At 41.2% G+C, this 17,746-nt stretch overlaps 1 protein-coding gene across 1 annotated transcript in view; it reads left to right on the top strand.

The window, feature by feature from the left end:
• Positions 1-17,746, top strand: part of ERBB4 (erb-b2 receptor tyrosine kinase 4) — a gene marked incomplete at its 5' end in the record, with an annotated part of 449,003 nt that overhangs the window by 262,985 nt on the left and 168,272 nt on the right. Inside the window, 5 exons of the mRNA XM_062579354.1 lie at positions 5,891-6,009; positions 9,858-9,999; positions 11,492-11,605; positions 12,850-12,976; positions 17,365-17,438. Coding sequence (XP_062435338.1) covers positions 5,891-6,009; positions 9,858-9,999; positions 11,492-11,605; positions 12,850-12,976; positions 17,365-17,438 — 576 coding nt within the window. The remainder of the gene's footprint in view (positions 1-5,890; positions 6,010-9,857; positions 10,000-11,491; positions 11,606-12,849; positions 12,977-17,364; positions 17,439-17,746) is intronic.

Here is a 17,746-nt window from a genome sequence, read left to right as displayed (position 1 = left end):
ATAGAATGTAAACCACTTTAAACACACAGGGACAAAACTTGTGGAAGTTACTACTCGAATTTTAAAAATCTATCCTTAGGTTGTTACTGCTTTTGTTGTTGATGTCTATTAAGTTTTTTTTTTTCCTTCACACATGAAAAGAAATTGAAACTTTTATAAATTAAATACATCAGCTTATTAAAATAACAGATTATGTACTTTGTCCTAAAGAAACATAACTGTAGGAAAAGAGAGCAATCTATATTAAAATATAGTTCCAACTAAGGCAATGCAAAGAAGGCAAATAGGCTTTAAATCAAATCTGAAATATAAACAATCGGCAAACGTAAAATGCTGCATGTCTGTGTATTTGTGCAGGAGTTTGGCCTGAGCATAATTGTATTTATACAGTCTTTGTGCAGCTGATCTTGCTTAGGAAAAGAAGGTGCCGATGCAGTAAGTACCCAATTAGAGCAAAAAAAGGCGAGCGGGAGCCTAGTGGGAGAGATGGAAAGAGCTGAACCAGCAGCTTCGATCAATCAGGGCAACCCAGCATTTTTGCTTCAAGCCAGCATCTTTAATTAAAATCCTTGTATTTCACTAATAACTTTGCATGTTCATAAGACTTTTTCATTGATTTCAGTTACTTCCCATTTTTTCCCTCATAGATTTATAGCGCTCTGACATAATTAAAGAGTAAGGGAAACAATAAGAAGGACTGATTAATTGCGCACACACATGAAGCACCCCTTCCACCCTATATGCAACACAGTTTATTGCTCTCACAAGGAAATACTAGTAAAGGATTGACAACAGGCTTTCGGTATCCCCTCCCCCAGAGGAGGACCCCGCTGCGGTGGCACGTCTCGTCAGAAACGTCGCGTCTGCCGCTGTCCTTCGCAGTCGTGGCCTTGGCCGTGGCAATGCGGAGCCTCAGATCACGCGCACTCCCCCGTGCCATGAGCGGGCCTCAGGGCAGGTAGTTGTGCTGACCCTCAAAAGTCTGATTTGAAACTTGAGACCTGAGTTCAGGTTAGTGAAGGCTCTCCTCCCCGCTATGTTGCTCTGCGTGAAGGAGAGCCAAGTATCCTGGCACTTCATGTGCTTTTAGTTGTCCCCTGCCCGAACTCCACCCGGACCTCGCAAACACGTCTGGGTTGCTGCAAAGACCAGCCGTCAACACTGTCCGTGAGCTTGCCCTGTAAATAATAGCCACGTACATTAAAAGGAGGAGGAAGACCTCAGTGTTGCTCCGCTGTTCTGTCTCAGCTTGCCACAGGGCTGCCCTAGCTTGCTCCTGCCTGGTTCCTCCCCATCTATCCCTGCCCCCTTCCCAGCACTATCTTGAGCCATGTGTCTCTTGCAGGAGCCACCCAGCAGCCACAGTCCTTCCTATTCACCTTGGAGCTGCAGTGATCCTTGGCTGCTGCAGCCCCCAGGCAAAGTGATGTTCCCTGGGAGCACTTCCCTGCATCCTCAGCTCAAGGCCCTGTCGCTCCTCGAGCCTTCCCTCCCCATCCATCCGTGAAGCCGTGCTGTGTACGGCTTTGCAAGCTATCTCACGCTGCCATGCAGGCCTGGCTATTTTGATTGAAATACACTAACTCTAAACTAGCTTGGTAAATCATTTGTAGCTATGTGTTGCGCCCCCCTCTGTGTCTTTGCGATGAGGAGGAATCCTAGATGAGATGACTGAATATGTAGTTTGATGTCTTGGGAGTTGAAGCAAATATTCATCTTTACGTATCACCTTTTTTGGATAAGTCTTGATTCATAGCTATACACATTGATTGCGTTTGGAGGAAGGTTATAAAACATGAACTGCCATCGTTTGAAACCTGTGCAGCTATGCTTATTTTCTCTAGGGTTACCCCACGATAATGACAGCAGGAAGTTGAATTGTTGAATTACGTTTACTGGAATCAGATTGTTTCAGGACTTCGAACAGTAGATATTACTGCCTTTTATTTGTTTTGCTTCTGGGAAACCCCTTTGCTGCCAACTGTCTGGAATATGATCCTTAAAAATATTCAGACCTAAGCTTTTTTTCTGGTTTTGTGTAAAGTGCCGCTGAAGGTATCTGACAGCTCCTCTTCAGAGCTGGACCTTCAATAGCAGTTATGATGCAAATACAGCATGCAGCGAACCAGCAGCTAAATGAGGTATGCTGTGGCCTTTGCCTAGAATGAAATGTTGGCATTTCTGTTGGCATTGTTTGTTTTCCCTAGTAAAATAAACAATTAGGGAAGAACAGCGACAGACTCTTGCTGTAATTGTAAATTTTGCAGACCACTTTGTAACTTTTGAGTCTTGGGGAAAAGTCAAAATGTTTTCTTTTCTGAGTAACATGGTAGAGGCCCTCATTAAACAGGTGCGTAACCACAAGCAGAGCATGCACTTACTCTAGGCACTGTATTTAAGTAGTGTGCTGAAAAGAGGGCGATAATTCTCCAGATCAGTCGCTGCACTGGGGATTTTCTGCTTTCTTTCGAAGGAAACATATGCTGGAATAAATTGTTGTAGTCTCTCAATAATGTAAGGAATTTGGGAGAAAAAATGGTATCTGTAACACTATCTATGACACAAGCCCTAGAGTGAGGCTTTAGAAGAGGGTGAATAATTTAGGAGATTTTGTCCTAATAGTGTGAAAACTGCTGAAAAGATGTCAGTAAATTGCTTAAATCCATTGCTGTTGTCGGAGCTCGTTTCCTACGGCTCTTTAAACCACTCAGCCTAGGGAAGCACTATTATCTGCAGCTCGCCCTGAAAGAAATGTGTAATCCTAAAATACATAGATCATGGCTTTGACTGTGCCTCCTCCTTTACCGACTGCTCCAGGGGAGTGGTTAACGTGGCTCGCGGGTCACGGATGCCGGGCACGGCAAGGGCAGGTCTCTTGGTTCCTTCCATCTGAACAGAGGATTTGGCTTTCTCTGCCTTGCTTTGAGGGGAGACAGTGGTGGAGGAGTCTTTGCAGCTGGTAGCGTGGCACTGGCAGCCGGGCCTTGGCCTCTTTGCCCGTTCAGAAGTCTTCTCCGGCCGTCTGCCGGGAAAGCATCTGCCCAGGGAAGCAAGGTTCAAGCATCATCAGGGTGGACATCTTCATTTCCCGTGTTCAGCGGGGCTCGTGGTCCTCAGAGGAGGGACTGCAGGAGAGAGGGAAAGCCCTGAAAGGCTGCCAGAGGAAGAAGTGAGCAACCAAAGGATCGACCGCTTTTCGTGATGCGCTGAGCGCTACGCTGGCTTCCTCAGGCTGCGGGAAAGGGACGACTTTAAATTGCAACTCATTGTGTGCCTCATGCTAATTTTCCTCACAGAGTTGCTTCACACCCGAATTTTTCAGGTTGCGGGAGCATGGGCAAGGAATGCTTTTTGACAGCACCTTCCCAGTCCGCAACCATGGCATGCGGTCACATCCTCCTTTCGAGTTGAAATAGCGTAAACTGTATTGACCTGAAGTCTGGCTCGTAGGCGCTCAGCCTCTACCATGAGCTGTGCCTTAAAAAGAAATTGCACTGCCAGTGTGCTGTAAGCTGCAGCTTTTGTTGGGACAGGGAGAATGCTGCTGAGGGGACCCTGGCTACTGCCTATGCCCTGACATGGAACCTTCTAGAAGGCGGGGGAGGAGCTGGCGGCACTGAGCATGCTCAGTGGTGGTGTGGGGGGGGGCTGGCGGCACTGAGCATGTGCAGTAGGGAGGGGCTGGCAGCACTGAGCATGCTCAGTGAGGGCTGGCAGCACTGAGCATGCTCAGTGTGGGGGGGGTTGCGGGCGTGGAGCATGCGCGGTGAGGGAGGGTCTGGGCATGGCGGCTTTTCGTGAGGCGAAGGGAAGATGGCGGGTAGCGGCTGCGGTTTGGCAGCAGGGCTGGGCACCAGTCCCCCGGGCAGGGAGGCGATCGTTTTTCAAACCTGCTTTTTGTCCACGGTGCGGCCGGCTCGGATGAGCTCTCTCCCGGGTCTTCCCTTGGCTGCCTTCCGCTGTGAGGGCTTGGGAGCCATTTTGACGCCTTGTGCGAAAAAGTGTCCTCTGTCTCTGAGTTTGCATCTGGTATCAGCAAGAGAGGATTAATCAAAAAGTGCATTGCTTTATTTGTTAGGTTATAAATGATGGCTTCTGTTTGCTTATTTACATTTTTATCTCCTAAATAAGTATTGAGGATATTGAGAGGCTTTGGCATTACTTGAAGTTTTTCCAGTAAGCAGTGGAGGGAATTCGTATTGGAAAATGTTTATAAAAGGAGCCAACGATATGTTAAATAGTGGAACAGCAGAAAGTTGGGAGGGTTTTTGCATTCTCTGACCCCTTGAAAAGTGTTTTCCATAGAGAAGCAGTGAAACGCTTTGAAAAAAATAATTGGTAAAGGTTAGTTATAGATGCGTGACATCCCTGCTGCTTGTCAAAATACAGCTGACAGTACAACTTACTGACATGCTGTAAGTAGTGGTCTGTATAGCATGGAAAGTACTAATTTCTCTTCCCTGAAGATAAAAGCATAAGCTATAGCCTGCACCTAGACTATTCAGTGTTTCTATTTCAACTGGAATCACCACCTGCAAATTGCTGTGGATGAAGAGGCCAGCTTTCTGCTCAGAGGTTGTCAACTTTTATACTTTATCTTCATAAAGTGTGCTGGGATTCTTCCTTGCAGGTGCTTGTACAGAGTACAACAACAGAGTAGTTGTATGAGTTTGTAGAAAAGTCAAGTCATTGTAGATACATACATACATAGGTATATTTTATATATACATAATTATTTTAAAATTGTATGTACAAAAATGGCCAAATCCTCAATGAACTTCTCCAGCATATTACTGAACACTTCAACCAGTTGCAACTAGTTCAATGTAACTGTTTCCTTTGAAATATATTCAATATAAACGCTATATATAAATATAATAGAATATGTTCAATATAACTATTTCCTTTTAAAAGGTCTTTGAGTGCTCACTTAGAAAAGGATGGCCAGGAACTAGGGAATAAGAAACAGCACCCAGGTCAACGTGTGAACCTGATCACAAGGCTGTGGGCTACCGATTCATCCATCACCAGTTTAATTGGGCCAGACCTACGGGGCTAGCAAAATTTTTGTTGCGCTGTGATACGAAAGTCATTGCGCTGAGCTATAGCTCCCTGTAGTCATTCGGGAAAGATTTGTTCTTCCGTTGATGCAACTCTTAGTGCCACACTACCTAATGTCTAAAAGAAATGGTAATACTGAAGTGCTGGGTGAGGGGAGAAAGAGACTCCCCTTGTTGACTGTCCTCTGTGTAAGACTAAGCACTGAGGTGCAGCAGCGTGGTGCTGCTTTAATCGCTGTGCTTGCCATTTGGTAGAATATAGTCATTTCCCTAGGAATAGAGGCTGGATTGTGTTATTTAGAAAAGGATGCGTGGTGTTTCGGAATGTGTTCCAAACCGCAGGTTGTATTCCGTTCTGTTACTACCTTGCCTGTTTGTCACATTGATTGCCACTGAGAGCAGCATTTGGCTCTGAGACTGCTGGCCTCACTCTGAATTTCTGCATGCTTTGTGTTCAGAGTTGCAGTTCTTCAGGGGGAGGGGGAAATCACATGGAACTGGCAGGCTGTTCAGTTACTTTGTGTTTTTCTCTGATATCCTTCTGTTAGCTGTTTCTAGAACTTTAATAATATGAAATTCGGTGTTCTGCCTGATGCTCCAAAGGTAAGAGCAAACACCTTAATTCTTCCCTCGTAGTCCCCTAGCGGTGTTCCTGCAGGAGGTATTGCAGAGGATGAGGGTGACCAGTACCACAGAAGCAATTACCTTAGAACTTGTGCTTTTTTGTCAATGCTGTTGTTTTGCTTTATTGTTTTCATAAGTGTGCAGTTGAAGAGCTCTCTCTCTTTAGTTCTGATTCTGACACGCTGATTTTTCCTGCCTCCTCCTAGTAACGAAGACAGTGTGCGCAGAGCAGTGTGATGGACGGTGCTACGGGCCCTACGTCAGTGACTGCTGCCACCGGGAGTGTGCTGGAGGCTGTTCGGGACCTAAAGACACGGATTGCTTTGTATGTGTGAGAGTTCTCATTTTTTTTGTTCCCAGCAGTTACAGTGCAGATTCTCATGCTTTAATCCGTGAAATTCACCGCTTTTAACATTTTACGTATACACTCCCAGATTTTGACTGCAAATGTTATCATTCGGTAGTTTTCACGTTACATAAACATTACTTACCTATTTAGTATTCCCCATTAACAGATTTGTGAGATTTGTAAATACAGATTGGGAACCATTAATATGCTAGTCTCTGATTTTTATCTTTTGCTTTCTAAAATTAGTTTTTAGAGGTGATAGGGAATTTTTAGAAGTATTTATCATTGCATTTGAACATGACTTTACTATTGCTCTGTGTGCTTTCTATTTGAAAGTCAAGAATACAATTTAGCTTCTCTGTGAAAGGTGTTCCTATTGCTGCCAGGCTTGATTTAAACTCACCTTTTCTGCTGTTCCTGCTTCTCAGTGGAGATGGAAGGAAAGTAGTTTCCAATAAACTCTACCTCAAATACATGATACTTGTGTTTAAGGTGAAGAAAGAGAAAAAGAAAGGGGTGACTTTTTACTGAAAAATAGACCATCTGAACATAGATATTTCTAGCCAAATTCGTCTTGTTTGTGGTCTGTTAGCTGCAATAGAGCAAGCAGCCTCAGCCCCCGACGTCGGTTGCAAAAACGCATAGCTCCTCACACTGTGCTGTAGAGACAAATTTTGCTAACGTTTTCAGAGGAAGCAAACCTATACCTAAACAAGCCTAGAACAAGTATGCAGGCAGAGGGGAATTTTCAGAGGTGCCTGAGCCGTTGAAGAGACAAACATCTATTAAGCTGAGTAGACGGCTTATAAAATCTGCCAGATAGGATGGAGAGGAGGGATCTTATGGTATGGACAGTTGCAAATGTTTTGGTATTATAGGCAAATGGTTCATAAGGAACTGGCAAAAGTGAGTCTGTTCCTGACTGGACCTGAAACTTTCCTGCTGTTATATCATATTCGGTAGTGGTAGATGTTGTGCTTCAACTATACATTTTTAACTGCTACTCTTTTGCTGCTGTGAGTTTTTTTTTTTTTTTTTTTTTTTAAGATACGAAATGCAGCGGTGGCTTGACTTGCTCACTATCAGGTTTTACTAAAACTGATGTTTAATTGTGGCTGTACGAAAGTAGATATTCAATGTGTATGTGATATGCCTAATCCAAAGCTTGCCAGAAGTTCTGTGTTGGTTTTGGACTAGATATTTGAAAATAGCATTCTTGGCTGTGCAATTCACAATCTAAATAGATGAAGCTAAGGGGAAAAATGCAGTTATTTTTCCCATGTGATGATTGAGGAGCACGTTCAAAGTCAAGGTGTTGAACCCACATTTTCCGAGTCCGTGTTAGAAGGTTAAGAGCATGTTACTTAAAGTACAATTGCTGTAATACTGTAGCCTACAAGAAAACGAGTCCTATTTTCTGAATTGTGGCATTTATGGAAATGCATATGCTAAAGCTCATGCTAGCATGTTTGTTCTGATCCAGTAGGGAAACATTCAGAACTCTATTCTCATTTACTTCTGGCCCTAAAGCAATGTTAAAAGAAATTCAGTAGGGGTTTGGCAATTTTCAGGACTAGTCATTACTTACTACACACTGGGTAAAAAGTGCAACTCTTTAGGCTATAAAAAAAAAAAACTATGCTTATATTTTTTCTTTAGCTGAGAGAGAGAACTTGATTTTCTCTTTTGAGTGCTCCTGTGCTTTTGTTCACATTGTACCAGCATTTAGCAGCAAATGCTGGAAGTTTGCATATGTGAATGCAAATATGAATGCATATGAAGTGTCGCAGTTGTAAAATAAAAGCTCCTGAGTCTTCTAGGTGGACTCTTCCTGGAAAATGCCATCTCTTTGATTAACGTGTCAGTGGTGTGCTTTATTTTGACTGTGCGTTTGCTGAACTATCATCAGAGGGGTGCCATGTACATGATAGAGTGCTTCCTAAGACAACAGTGGATGTAGAAAATGTGTTGAGGAAACTAAATTAGTATTTACTAATAAGCAAAAGTATAGTTTGTGATGCACTGAAAATCCTGTAGTGTATTATGGCAGCCTTTAATAATATCCCGTTGTAAATATGGTTTTAATACTTGTAGGTAAAATTCATCTATCCTCTTCCATATGCTGTCATAAAATCATTTGTGTATTCCCTTCTAAAAGCAAGAAAATAATCCTTTTCCAACTTAACTGCAAGAAAACATGTCAAAACAAAGTTTTAGAGATGGTCTCATTTTGGATTCCAAACCAGTCTGCATCTAAAACTTGAAATGCAGAGCAGGGCCTGATCTGATGCCCAGTGAGACCAGAGAAACGACACCTCCCCCTGTTCAGAGTGGACTTCCCATTCAGTTCTTAATAAAGAAGTAACTGACTGTATTTACCTTGGTAAAATAAATCTGGAGCTGTGAGAAACTGCTAGTTTTTGTGGTACTCAAAGAACCAGAAAAAGCAGGATCAGTTTGGCTTACCTGCAAGCTCCTGAGGGTCATGGAAACTAGTGCTCTCTGTAATGTAGTGACTTCATCGTGGGACTCCCTGTTTGTCTCTTTCAGCAGCGGATTTATCCTTCCTTGGTTACATTATTACTCTCTCCTTTCTAAAATCTTCTGACATGACAGCTAAGCTACTTTGGTCAGACTGCTCTGGTACATTCATGATCGGAATGGAGATGAGATCTGTTAGTAAAAGCAGCAGAACAGAGAATTTCTTTTGCAATTTTACCGCAGCCCTACCAGGGTGATAGCGGAAGAGGACTTGTTGATATGCTTGCTAACCCTTTAACGATGCAGAGCCACCTGGCTATTTTTGAATCCTTGAAAAGGATCGAAGAGAGTCAACCCTAGACTGAAACTTTAAAAGCAACCTGGCATTTGGAAGAAGAGTTAAGGGGAGAGCAGAATCCAGTAGCAGTGGTTGCTTAAAATGCTAGAGGAATCCAGGCCAAGCTGCAGCTTTCATATTCATGTGAAATTTGATGCTGGGCATTTACTGGTTGTGAATTTTACTCCTGTATTTTTATAAATTGCGGTTATAACCATAGACACGATATGTGGCGATAAGGAATGTCGAAATCGGTGGGTTTTTTTCCTGTTACTAATTATCAACCTTGCATAGTCAATTATTTTCCCTGCATACCATTACGCTTTTTATCCACACACTTGCCTCTTCATTTGTCAGGGCCCTGTCCTCTGTCAGCTGCGGGTGGCTGAGCTTGAATGCTAAGTGATACAAAGTCCTATTTTCTCTTCCCAGTGTGTGAAGCAACTGACCTTGTTAAACGTGCCACTTAGGGAAATGACCCCCTCCTGTGCTAGCTCAAAAGAAGCTCTTATCCCCCTGGCTTTCTAATTGGGAATTTCAGTTTTCAGCTGGACTATGGACTCATGCTGTAAGAAATCAAAAGGTTGGACCTCTAAAGAACAAGTCATTAGCATTTGTTTAGACTGACTATGATAAATAGCTGTTCACTCTTGGCAGTTTTAGAATGCCCTATCGAGTTGTGAATTAGTTGATTGCTAGTGGTAACAATAGTTATGAAACAAATTACAGTTTTGTTATGTTTTTGTAGGAAGTGTGGTAACACAAAATGGTGTTTCAGATTAAGGGGTCTCTGTGAGCTCCCTTTAATGAACTGTATATTTGCCAAGGTCCTAGCAAGAAATCTGAGTAGCCAAAGCGAAGATCAGGAGACTGTGTATCCCATTCCTCATCGCTGATACTTCTGAACGCTGTTTCTGAACAATCAAGACTCTGCTTTAAACTAAGTAAATCTAAAAGCAGCTATATGATTTGAGCAATTTTTTTTTCTTCCTCCTTTGCTTTGCAGGCCTGCATGAATTTTAATGATAGCGGAGCATGTGTCACACAGTGCCCCCAGACGTTTGTGTACAATCCTACCACCTTCCAACTGGAGCATAATCACAACGCCAAGTACACCTATGGAGCTTTTTGCGTCAAAAAGTGCCCACGTAAGTGCTGTTAGCCGTGTCGCGCCACATATGCTTGCTGCCTGTAATAACTCGGTCATTTGTTAATTTAAAAGAATGACATTTGGAGGTGCCAGCGCTTTCCAGGTGCCCTATACTAGAGTGGTGCTTTTTTAAAAAAAGGGAATTCGTTAGCTTTCTGTTTTGCATGACAGCCGCTTGTTACATTTATGCTTTGATCAACACTTGCGACATTACAATGTTAAACTTGTTAAAATAGTGCCAAAAGCTGTATTAAATAGTGGTGTTGTAAAAAGATAGAAATTCTGTTTCAGGAAAATAACAGTACTCGGTTGACACCAAATGCTTTTGTGATGCTGTTGCCCTTTCCTTAATTTGGAATAACAGTGGTTTGAAAGAAAGTTATCATAACCATTTTCTGAGCAGTTCTGAGGGAAAAGCATGCAGTGCTGACAGCAATGCAGTCTTAAAACTCCAGAGTAAAATTGGTGTAGCAAGGAAGGGGTGCCAGATTATTATCTTGGAAGATGATCAAAGATTTAAAAAAGAATAACCCATACATGCTCAAAACACATGCTTTTGAGATACTCAGCCAGAAGACAACACAAAAATGTTTTTAGAGGGTCCTCGTTGTCATAGCCTTTAATACTGTCCTGTCAGTTAGAATGCAAAATAAAGGAGACAGTATTCTTGTTCTCCCTTTAATTAGCAAGATTTACAGTGGTAGTGTGCATTAATTATTTCATACATAAATCGCATATGAAAAGAATGGGTAATTTATAACAAATAGAACCATAATTAAGCCCAAAGCAAAATCCAATTTTTAAATCTCTATGGAGAATTGACAACAGAATTAGACTGTGACTATCAAAGCTTATTTTTTCTCTAACAAAGGTGATTTTTGGGAGGGGGGTGATTTGGGGTTTCTCATCTTGTTTTTGTTGGGCTTTTTTGTGTTTTAAGCAAGATACATGGTATATCAATTTAGTTAAATATTGCATTACTTAAGGGATGTGATTTTTTTTTTTTTGCCCTAATTCTTCATTAAAGGGCATGTGAGTTTTTGTTTTTTTTAACTTTCTTGTCATTACTAAGCTTTCAATCAGGTAGGATCAGTCTAAATCCCCTCCAGCTATCGTTTTACAAGGCAAAAATGAAACAATTGTCGTCATCTCCTGCAGTGTTGTGTCCCAGATGTGTTGTGTATGTGTTTGTGAAAGAGTAGAGCATCATGGTTTATTTCTCTATTTCTATAGCTGTTGTTACCTCTAATATCTTTGATAATAAAACCCACCTGTGCTGGAGAGAGTATGGGAGACTGACAGCTCATGGATTGTCATAGATCAAAAGACATGCCTGATTTTCCTGCATAGATGTTTTTGAAAACACTGAACCTGAAATGTTAATATGGAAGTGCTGAAGCAAGTAATATGTTCTGGCATGGAAGCCAAAAACACGTGTCCCAGTATTACTCAATCCAGTTCATTTTCTATCAATACTTCCTTTTCTTCAGACAACTTTGTGGTAGACTCGAGCTCTTGTGTACGTGCATGTCCGAGCTCCAAGATGGAGGTTGAAGAAAATGGCATAAAGATGTGCAAGCCCTGCACTGACATTTGTCCTAAAGGTAGGCAGTGATTTAGTAGAGCCTTTCTTGAAAGTAGTTTATGCTCTGAATGTCTTAGATGAAGTGTGTGTGTTTTTTTTGTTTTTTGTTTTTTGTTTTTTGTTTTTTTTTTTTTTTTTTTTTTTTTTTTTTACTAATGTAATGGTGCTTGTGAGAAGACTGAAATACATAGAGTACTTTGTCCCAGGTGATCTTACGGAGACTTTTTCCTCCGGTTTGAAGGTCTTGGAAGCAAAGGGCTGATGGTTTTTCCCCTGTGGGCTTATGCCATTTTTGAGTCCTAATGTAAGCCATGTCTGGAAAGGAATTCACAATGGAACTGCTTAAAACATAGAAAATCCAGAGTCACTCTATATGACTGAAACACGCTCTGACACTTCTGCCAAGGCTGGATAGTGACTTAACTCTGTGTGAACACAGTGTCCAGCTCTTCAGTCTCGTTGTGGTAAAGAACTTTAGCACAGATACATGGAGTTGCATGTATTAAAGTATGCACCTCATGGTCCTGTCAAGCTCTTACCCTTACCCAAAGGGAAAGAGGAAAGTTACCACTTGTATATGAAGGGTTCAGGTGTGCTGCAGATAGTTGCCATTAAATGAGTCCAGTTAGCAAGACAGAAATGCTGTCTGATGGAAGGTGGGAAGATTTTGTTCAGGGATGCATCGCGTTTCCCAGAGGGTGCAACTTCTGAGTTACAAGGCCACACAGGAAAGTTTGTTAACAGGATTTCTTCTCTAGGTCCCACTGATTTATCTAGTCAGATGATGAGAGAAGATTTGTTTTTCCTTTCTGAAGGACTTTATGGCATGTGAACGGTCGAATTCACAGGTCCACCTGGGCAAAGGTGGCCTATTGAGCTAGTAACATTAGGACCCCTTAGTTTCTACGATGAACTGCGCACAAAGATATGATACGGCTGGCCTAGTCTGAGCTCAGTCATCGAGCATTTGTCTGTAGCTGACTTAAGTGGGAGTTTGTGGGGTTCATAAATGTGTTTGGATCAGTGTGAAACCTTAACCTGTTCGCCAGGATACCTTTCTTTGGCAGGTACGCAGCGCACGAGCATATTGTTTGCTTCAATAATTTGCACGTACTTATTTGAGAATATCGCTAAGGAGTGCCTTTTTAACACATTGCTGTTGGGTTATCTCTGGAAGAAATGGAGTGGTATCTAGAGAGCCAACATGTTCTGACTCAGTAATTGTTTTTCCTAGTTCTTTACATAAACTCCTTGTTTTGGCAGCGTGTGATGGCATTGGAACAGGGAGTTTAGTGTCAGCTCAGACGGTGGATTCCAGCAACATTGACAAGTTCATAAACTGTACCAAGATCAACGGCAACCTTATCTTTCTTGTTACTGGGATTCATGGGTAAGTGACAAAATTTTAAGATGCTATGTCATGGTGCCGGCTGAAACCGATTACGTCCACCTCTTATGGCTGCTGGCTTCTTTCACTGTATAGCAGATCCAGGATAAATTAGTTTTTTGCCTTCTATTGTGAAGGAATACTGTTAACCTGATTCTTATAATTCAATTTCCATGAAAATAAATTAAAAAAAAAGACAAGGTAGAGTGTACTGGAAACAGAAAAGACAGCTGGGATTTGTGGTTACTTTATGAGATCTTTGGCACTGGGTTACAATAGTGGCTGTTCAGAAAAGAGAAGGGAGAAAAGAAAGTTACCTTCCGTTAGTTTGTTTTAAATTTTGTATGGCCAGTGACATAGAAAGTGGAGGGTGTACCTTATCTGGCGTGAATTATCATAGTCTAAGGAAGGGTCACTGCATATGAATGCAGAAAAGCTGCCCTCTCTTATTTGAACCTAACAATACACGGTCAGTTTTGAAGTATGTGTACAAATTTCAATTGCAAAGATCTGTAAAACTTGGTGGTATATTGCAGTATATTGATATATATGCAGTATATTGATTTAAATATGCCGGTGTATTGAATAAATCTTAATTGTGGTTGAAGATGTGCAGATACAGAACCAGTATTTGAAAGTCTCACCAATTTCTCTTTCTGAAGGAGGATATATCAGCCAGATAACTAGTGTCTTACTACTTGTATTTTAGAGCATGATGTGTTCGCTATTATAGCAAAAGCGAACACCTGGTGTAACACCACAAGAATGGGATATGTCCAGGGAAACAGATGTGTTCTGTTTCGATGATGAGATGAGGCCCAGTGCAGCTGGCTACTTTCTTGTGTTGTTGCTTTTCTGTCCTTAGGAGAACATAAATATGATTACATCTTCCTCCTACTTCAGCCTTTGTGTAATTAGCCACAATGAATTGCATGTTATGGTTTGAGATATTTCGGGACCCATTAAAATACGCAAAATCTTAAAGATCTTTTAAATGCATGAATAAGATGAAATCCTTGGATTTCAATGTTGATGTGGTACACTAACAGTGTGAAGTATTGAGTTCTACCACTGCACAGACTTCATATTTTAACATACTCTTTTAGACTTCTTGAAACTTTTAACATTAGGTGCAACTGGCTGGCAACATTTAAGATCTTAGTACAGTTCTTTGACCACCTCCATGCTTGCAGCATTGTGGCATAGCAAAAGCATGGTTAACTGGCCATCTGCAGATTGAGCTGAAATGGAATTCCACCATGGCTAATGTCAGCAGATGTTGCATTAGTCTTTCTGTAGATCCAGGTATGTTTAGATAAAGAAGTGGTTGATGCTAGGCTGCGCAGCTCAAACTTAGTAGTTGCGGTGGAAAGAACTGGCGTGTTTCTGCGGTTTGATACGGTGCTTGGTTGTAATACTTTCTTGCCACCGTCTTGACTCAAACCAGGGAGAAGGCAATAGAAAAGCCCTTTCACTGGGGTCCTATGGCTCGGTGATTCTCCAAGGCCGGGAAGCGTGAGGTTTGCTGTGTAGCTGGTCCGCTTCTCTCTCAAGCGGGGAGTACAGTGTGAGCAGTTAATGTAGCATAGGGTAAAGCATAGGGAGGGAGAAGGGCTTTAGTTTGGGTGATTTAAGGAAGCGCCGCTCCTGACTTGTGGAAGCACTGGAGAAGGTAATGCAGGAGATGGTGCTCAGCCCTTCGTACTTTCTAATCTGCTCAGATGACCACCCAGGAAGCTGACTGTAAATCTATTAAACCTCACATTGCAGGAAGTATGTTAGTAAATGCAACACAAGTGGTTATCTAGCTTGAGCGGTCTGTATGGATTAGTTAGTGCCTGAAGTGAAATGCAATTTTTAGTATTAAGCATTAGCTGCAAAAATTATGGTACGCTAATTGCAAAGTTGTGGCACAAGTTACATTAACAAATCTACAAAACTTAAGACTTAGCAAAACCAATGTTGAATAAAATCATATTCCTCTAAAAAGATCTAAAATACAGACTATAAAACAGAGTTAAAATATGTTGCCTCACTTTAATAGAAGAGTATAAGCCTAGGACAGTTAAGCTGGAGCTATGTAACACTTAGTCTCTCATTCTTTATGAGGAAAATAACTCCAGCCAGTCTTTAAGTGAATGCAGAGTTCTGTAACCCTAAATTTTCCACAGCAATAGTTTATATTATTAAAAAGAGAAGGATATTTAAGAACTAATTAAAATAACTTAGTATTTCTGGAACAGCTTTTTATTTAAGATTGCTATTATATTTGCAGGAGTTTTTAAAATAGCAGTAGTAACAACAGTAATACATGTTTATGCTTGCGCTTTTAATTAACTTTTGGCATGAATTCATTCAGTCAGAGTGAGTAGTAGCTTTTAAAAATACAAATTGTCAACATTTCAGATACTAGAGTTTTACAGTCTCGTGGTCTATGGGGAACTGAAAATTGTTTTATATTGGCAGAGAGTAACTTCAGTGAAAGATGCTAAGAGGGTGGATTTTTTTGTTTGGACTGGTAACTGCAATTGCAATTGGTCCTGCAATATACCATGCTGTCCTTGCTTACTTTTCCTGAATACTTGAACCTCAGGCCTCCGTTTATTTATGATAGTATATATACAAAGCATATATGCAATTGTGAACTTTTACAGGCATAATTATTTGTAATAGTTCATACACAAAGTATATAATTATGAATGGTTTCTATACACTTTTGCTTGTATCAATTGCTAAAATATTACAGAGCCATAGCAAAACTGCAGAAGTCAGTGTGTGTCTTCCCATGTACAGATTTGGTTACAGGTATGGGATAAGATTCATGCAGTCTAAATTTAGACATGGAGCTGAGGTATGTGTATGAGGAGTAGAGTAATATTCTGCAGCCAGTGATGGTTACCTTCAGAGCATGACTCGGGTGGTAGGCGTCAGGACTAGCCCTCAGGATACGTCCCTCTCTGCGCTAATGATGGAGGGAGTCTAGAGTGATGAGGTTCCTTAGGGACTTTAATTAGTGTCCTGAAGTGAAGTGGGGTGAAGGTAGACCTAGGTTTAGGTGAGTCAGTAATAGTCATTCTTTTGAAGTAGTACTCTACTGAAGTGCATGGATGGAGTCATCTTCATTAAGTTACACACCTGCCACCTGAGACAAAGACAGACATTGACTGGAAAATGAGTAGACCTATATAGCTTGGATGCTACTGTTCTACTGAGAAATCTTGAAAAATCTGTCTCTGCTTATAAGAATGATGATAGATGACTGCATTATTCTGCAGTATGCTGATAAAACAGCCATGTCGGACGTGTTGGTTGGTTAAGGGGTTTAAATATATATTTTTATCTTCAAAGACTGCGTAATCTTGGGATTTGAAGGTTAAATTCAGTGACCTTGTGTTTAGTACAAGCAAGGCTTTCCCATTTTTAATGGTTGATTCCCTGCATGTTCCAGTTCCAAACACAATGCCTCCTGGAAAACAGAGGGGGAGAGATGGGCAGGCATGCTCCACCTGTCCTGAGGTTGTTTTCTGCCCTCAGAAAACCCATAAAAATACCGTATTGTGATGCTACAAAAGAACCTTTTTGGAGATTTTTAAAGGACTTTGTTTGCATTAGTCTTCTGATGGGCTTCTAATGGGCTTCTTGAAGTAGACAGAGAGTCATAGTATATTTGCTTATGGTGGACATTCTCCAGGAGAACGCTCTTTTACTCCTTTGAAATTTTTTAAAAATGTGTTTGCTAAATGATGGTACCCGCAATCAAGATCAGCTTCAGGTTGTTATAATGTAGCATGCCTAACTTAGAGATTTTAATGTTTGATGGAGGCATTTCAGTTCTCGCACGACAAACCTAAGAGGCTTGGCAAGGTCTGCATTTTTTGATGGTCCCTGTTCAACGCTTGATTAAAATTGCACCCTTCTAATTCACGTGTCAGGCACTGCTGGCATGCATTTAGTTTTGTTTTGCTTGTAACTTGCTTTTCATTTTAGTAGCAATTTGCCAGTCTTGGTTGTAAGGTATTGCAACTGAACCATTTAAGCTAGTCATGGAAAACATTTTGAAATGATATCTTTCCTTTAGGGATATCATCCATTGTTGTTCAGAATCCATTAATTTTCTGCAGGGATAAATACTTTCTAAAATATTAGCAGTTTGATCCTCAAAGATACTGAGCACCATCATTTCCCATGAAGATGACTTGGGAGAAGTTTGATACAGATTCTGCAGGATCAACAGTCTGAAGAAACTGGAAAATCTGGGGCATGTGCTGCCTGACAGCAAAGTGGTGACCTCCTGAATACTGCTTCTCTGTGGTGTAGCTTTGTGAACCTGACCTTTTTATTTATTTATTTATTTTATTCAGAGCATCATGTTTTATTCTTTAACTTTTCAGGGACCCTTATCACACAATTGCTGCAATCAATCCAGAGAAATTAAATATCTTCCAAACAGTGAGAGAGATTACAGGTAATACACTTTTGATGCCATATAGTCTGAACTCTTCCTCATTCCGCCCTTGTAGCGTATGTTTGTTGACTTTCCGTGAGGAAAAGATGATGCTTTTTCATTTAAACTGACTGTGCTGGAAATTTGATAGAAGTTTAGTACTTAACAACTTCAGTGTCGATTTTTATTCACAAGTGTGTTGTTTTTGTTCTCGTGAATACAGAATGCCCATTACATCTGGGCGGTTTGTATACAAACATCAGAAAACTAGGACCCTCTTGCTAAGTGGGAGATAGGTCTTGGCTCCATGCCAGCAAAGTGGGGCAAGT

This window comes from Rhea pennata, chromosome 6 (genome assembly GCF_028389875.1).
Source record: "Rhea pennata isolate bPtePen1 chromosome 6, bPtePen1.pri, whole genome shotgun sequence".
Taxonomy (NCBI): Eukaryota; Metazoa; Chordata; class Aves; order Rheiformes; family Rheidae; genus Rhea; species Rhea pennata.
This window is presented reverse-complemented; position numbering and strand designations above follow the sequence as displayed.